This window comes from Juglans regia, chromosome 11, assembly GCF_001411555.2.
Source record: "Juglans regia cultivar Chandler chromosome 11, Walnut 2.0, whole genome shotgun sequence".
NCBI classification, from domain to species: domain Eukaryota; kingdom Viridiplantae; phylum Streptophyta; class Magnoliopsida; order Fagales; family Juglandaceae; genus Juglans; species Juglans regia.
The window spans coordinates 11,002,497-11,008,367 of record NC_049911.1 but is presented as its reverse complement, the minus strand read 5'-3'; the positions used below and the strand labels follow the sequence as shown (position 1 = coordinate 11,008,367).

Genomic DNA, 5,871 nt, shown 5'->3' with positions numbered 1-5,871 from the left:
AGATAGCTTACAATAGTGTTGATCAATGAAAATTACATTCTCAATGAAAAGAGGTACACTATTCCACTAAATAAACATATCTTCAATGGACCAAGCATGTCTTGCAAGTCGATGGGCAGCCTCATTTGTGAATCTACTGCAATGTTGAAAGCTGCACTGAGGAAAAGTTTGCATTAATCCTTTTACCTCTGCTGCCACAGATCATATAGCTGCATTTGACTCAGATGATCTATTAACCTCTTCAACTAGGAACAAACAGTCACTTTCAATTATCAGCTTAGGGATACCCAAGCTCATGCACAATTGAAGGCCTCTCAATAAAGCCACAGCTTCAACTTGTTCTGGTTCCAGAGAAACAGATTCCACTCTACTACATGCCATAAGAATTTCACCCATATGGTTCCTCAAAACCGCGCCCATACCAGCTTTGTTTAAATCAAAAAAGAGAGCCCCATCAATGTTTAGCTTAAGAGAGTCTTCTGGAGGGGTTGACCATCTGTACACCAGGTTTTTAGAAATATGGTTCCCCAACTGCTATCTAACCACAACACTATGCAATTTCTTTGTAAAAGCAAATCCAATAACCTGCTGAGGTGGTAAAGCAATCTATTCATGAACCATCTTGTTCCTTCTGAACCAAAAAGCCCAAACCATCAAGAAGAAATCTGTCAGATCCTCAGAATTGCCCTTGAATAAAATATCCATTGCAGTAGTGAGAAAAGAGCTGATTTGGTCACCATTTTGGAGAACAGAAAACCTACTCCTTAAAAATCCATAGGTGGAAGGGCATAATATCAACACATGCCTCAAATCCTCGAATGGATGTTGACAAAAGCAACATTTTCCTTCAATGTCCAGTTTTCTTTTGATCAGGTTTGCCTTTGTTGGTAAACTATCCTTACAAGCCCTCCAAGCAAAAACCTTAACTTTATGAGGAACTTGTAACTTCCATAGAGCAGTCCGGAATTTTTTCATCAAAGCCCCACTAGAGGATTCCCCATGTTCTGATTCCAAGATAGTTTTAAAGAAACTGTAAGCACTTTTGATAGAAAAAGAGCCTGACTTCTCGTGTTCCCACATCCAATGATCAGCAGCTCCAGTATGACTTGGATGCAATCTGAGAATAGCCTCCACCATGTTTGGATTGAAAAGAGCTCTAACCTTGGCAATATCCCACCATTTAGTACTTTGATCAATAAGAGAGAACACTTGATTGTCCAGCTGGCTACTGTGTTCAATACTCTGCTCATTTCCCAGTGCTTGTCTCAAATTTCTAAATCCAGGGATCCAAACATCATTCAAAATATGGATTAAACTTCCATTTCCCACATTCCATCTGCCACCTTGCACTAGCAGCCTCTTTGCTTCCCAAATACCCCTCCAAGCATAGGAAGGATTTCCTCCAAGAGAAACTGTCAACAGATTCCCATCAGAAAAATATCAAGCAACATACATTTTATGGAATAAACTATCCTGATTTTGCAATAATCTCCAAGCTTGTTTTGCCAACAATGCCATATTGAAAACCTCAAGCTCCTTGAACCCCATGCCTCCCACAAATTTCAAATTGCACATCTTCTTCCAGCTTAGACAATGGATGTTTCTCTCCTCCTGCTTCTGACCCCACCAATACCTTGCCATCATACTCTCTATTTTAGAGCAAAGCCTTGGTGGAAGCTTAAAACAACTCATGGCATAAGATGGAATTGCCATAGCTACTGCTTTAAGGAGGATCTCCTTACCCCCTTGAGAGAACATATTCCCCTTCCAACCTTGCAACTTGAGCCAAACTTTGTGCTTAATGCTTGCAAATGCCCTCGATTTGGACTTGCCCACCACAGGTGGCAGCCCAAGGTACTTGTCATAGTGCTGCAATTGAGTTGAGCACCACAAATTCATAATAGCCTGCTTGTTATGCTGATTCACATTAGCACTAAAAACCATTGTTGTTTTCTCTCTATTCAACTGCTGACCTGAGGAAACTTCATACTGCTCTAATAGAGTTTGCAACCTTACATTTGTTTCCATATCAGCATTACAGAAAATCAAGCTATCATCTGCAAAAAGCAGATGATTCAGTTTAGGAGCTCCATGACAAATCTGTAATCCAGTAACAACATTAGTTCTTTCAGCCTCTCTCAAAAGGCTAATCAACCCTTCAGTACACAAGAGGAATAGATAAGGAGAAATAGGATCTCCTTGCCTCAACCCTCGTGAAGGAACAATAAGACCAGTAGGAGAGCCATTAATCAGAATTGAAAAAGTAGGAGTCCTCACACACATCATCACAAGTTGAATTAACTTCTCATGGAATCCCAACTTGCTCATAACAGATTCAATAAAACTCCATTCGACTCTATCATAAGCTTTGCTCATATCAAGCTTGATAGACATAAAACCTTTCTTTCCTTTCTTCTTTCTCTTCAAATAGTGTAAAACTTCATAGGCCACTAGTACATTGTCCGTGATGAGTCTGCCAGGTATGAAAGAGGACTGAGTATCTGAGATGATCACAAGTAACACTTGCTTGATTCTATTAGCAATGACCTTAAAAATTAGTTTATATGCAACATTACATAAACTAATTGGTCTAAGATCATTTACTGTTTGAGGACTCTTCTTCTTAGGGACCAGAGTGATGAAAGTGTGATTGAGAGCTTGAGGCATTTCTCCATGATTCAAAACTTGTAGAACAGCATTTGCAATGGAAGTACCAATGTTAGGCCAAAATTTCTAGAAAAAGAGAGGTGGCATACCATCAGGCCCTGGTGCTTTGTTGGGATGCATCTCTTTCAAAGCTTGAAGAACTTCAACAGCTGTGAAGGATTTAATAAGTTCAACGTTCATCTCATGAGAGACCTTCCTCTCCATTTTATCAAGAATCACTTCCTGACTTTGTTCCATGGAGAGTTTGTGCTTTGCTTCTTTCAGCTTGACTTGGACCTTACCAAACTTTGATTTGTTCCACCTTTGTAACTTACTGCTACAACTATAAATACAGTCCATAACACCCTGCATTCCATTTGAGGAAATTGCAGCAAGCCACTCCTGCTGTATAATTCTTGAACATTCAGTTTCACCAATCCACATTGCCTCAAACCTAAAAGGTTTAGCACCTCCTCGTCTTGACTGGGGGCCCTCCAGCTAGATCCATAGTGGGAGGTGATCAGAGTAAGAGATAGAACCATGAGTGACTGAGGCTCTATTGAATAGATTACACCAAGAGACATTTCCAAGGAATCTATCCAGTCTCTCATAAACTCGAGCCATATCTTGTCTACCATTGCACCAAGTATATTGTGGACCACAGAAACCAAGGTCCCTTAATTCACAATCGAAAATCATTTGTTGGAAATCAACCATTTGCTGTTATGGTCGATCTCTTCCCCCCCATTTCTCCTGTACTGATAAAATTTCATTGAAGTCCCCAAATACAAGCCAAGCCTCCTCAGGATACCTCCTCAAACTTCTTAGCAGATTCCAAGTTTCCATCCGTCTTGCAGTATTAGGTTGACCATATAGACCTGTCATGTACTAGGTTCATGTCATGTCAATTACCATAGCATCAATATGTGATGCTGAGTAACTCAGAATGGACAGAGGCACATCTTGCTTCCATAATAAAGCAAGGCCCCCACTTCTACCAACCGCATCAACAGTTAAGCAACAATTAAACTTAAATCTAACTCTATAGAATTCCATTTTTGCAGCATTCAGTTTTGTTTCTTGCAAAAACAAAACATCGGGATCTTCTCTTCTGAGTAAATCAGCAAGAGTACGAATACCACGAGGGTTCCCAAGCCCTCGTGTATTCCAACTAAGGATCTTCATTGAGCTCAGTGGGGCTGTGTTCCAGCCACCACCGCATCCTGAGAAATGGAACCCTCCCTTCCATTATTACATGTAGCATTACTTTTATGTCTCTTAGAATTGCCAGTAATCTCCAACATCCTCTAACCCATGATGCCGTTTTGACCTCCTATAGGCACTTTCAGAAGGAGAATGGTGCACTTGAGACCTTAAAATTTGCCTCCATGTACGAGTCCCTCCATAAGACTTCCTCAACTCTACCTCTGCATTCAAAACTTCCTTCCTGCCAGAAATATTACCCATATTAGCCTTCACTGTTGAAATGTCACAAATACCCTTCTGTTGAGATGCAACTGCATGGCCCTTATCTTTCGTAGCAGTTACAAATTTCAGCTTTTGTTGACGTTGCTCAGTTGCCATGCAACTCTCCATTACACCCTCATCAGTTACAGGTTTCATCTCATCGTGACTTTGATCAGTTGCCAAACTACTTGCCACCTTATCCGCATCAGTTACAAGACCCACCTTGCGAATCTCTTGTAACGGAACCTAACAAGTATCACAAGCTTGGCCGTTATCCAGACTTTCCTCCACAATATCCGCCGCTCCCACGTTAGCCTCAGAAGCAGTTACGTTTTGATCACTCGAAGATTCTCCGGTAGACTGGTCTAGCCCATGCTCCATCGGAGAACTACTTCCATCATGGTTTATCTGCCTCCTGTGAACAGGTCCTCTATAATCACCAAAGTTCCCTGCACGCAACCAAGGACCATATGGAAACTCAAAGACTGAAAACTTTTGCATCAATGGCCTCCACTGATTGCACTCCTTATGATTACGACCAAGCGTACCACATATGTAGCAAAAATTTGGAAGTCGTTCATAAGAGAACCGAACCCAGAAGGGGTTAGAAGACCCCACACAAACCTTCTTACCATGTAACAAGGGCTTAGTGACATCCAACTTAACCCTGATACACAGGTACTCCCCCCAAGCCAGTGCATCCTTCTCCAAGTCAACCTCCACCACGCTACCAACTTCCTTCCCTACTATGTGTCCCATCTTCCAGCTCCTAGCCATAATCGGGAGATCATGGATACGAACCCAGAAGAGCGCCTCAGGTAAAGTAACTTGATGTACCTGCTGCAACCCATCCACCTCATTTGTGAGAACCAAGTGCTTATCAAAAGCCCAAGGTCCCTCTCTAAAAACGCGTTCTTTATCCCATGGATCCTCAAATTCAGCAATAAATAGATTAGCACTAACATCTCGAATGGAGATAGACTTACCAGGACGCCATAGACGCTTCATAGTACTCTTAAATGCCTCCTTATTAAACTGTTTATCAGTGAACAGTTTAAACAACAGACATTTTTCACTTCTACCTAGCGCACCATCCAGAGACTCTTCATCCACTACCACTACCACAACTTCCTCTTCCTATTCGGTCAGGGATAGTTTTCCACACAACTTCTCAAGATCTACCTCCATAGTTTCCACACACACTACCACACAAAATAGCTTAAAAAGTCAGTCCTGCACAGGGCAGGTAGGAAACCTCTACTCAAGGAGCCCTCGAGAGGAAAATCTATCAGTTAGGAACCCTTATTTATATATAAATAATTCATACTATTTGCCTCTTAGTGCTACTTCCTGATTCCCACTTTGTAGAAAAGTTACCTATACAAGGTACTAGATGTTACTAATTTCATAGTGAACACGTCTAACATCTTAATTACTTAAAATCATACCATAGAGATAATTTAATACATATTCAATTAAAGATTACTACATAATAATATTATTCAAAACCCATAACATGTCCCTTAATTTTCTATTAAAAATATAACTTAATAATTGTATTAAAAATATAGTTAAATAGACAATTGGAATATTAAAATAAATAGACTAGTTTACTTTAAAACCCTTACAAATATAGAAAGGCCCAAGGTCCAATTGAGGAAACAGTCCACTTCAAAGAACAATGTTTCTTCAAGAGGATTTACAGAAGCCATTAAAACAAACCAACTATGGTTTTAAGGGCATTTTGGGAAACATCCT

At 40.5% G+C, this 5,871-nt stretch overlaps 1 protein-coding gene across 1 annotated transcript; it reads right to left on the bottom strand.

Annotated features, from left to right (window-relative positions):
• Window positions 1–201: 201 nt before the first annotated feature.
• On the bottom strand, window positions 202–3,831 carry LOC118349890. Its single transcript, XM_035695828.1, has 5 exons — window positions 3,559–3,831; window positions 2,757–3,144; window positions 1,470–2,684; window positions 806–1,412; window positions 202–496 (listed from the first exon to the last, which is right to left on the bottom strand). Exons 1-5 carry the CDS (start codon window positions 3,829–3,831, stop codon window positions 202–204), a joined length of 2,778 nt encoding a protein of 925 aa, XP_035551721.1.
• Between the last annotated feature and the right edge of the window lie 2,040 nt (window positions 3,832–5,871).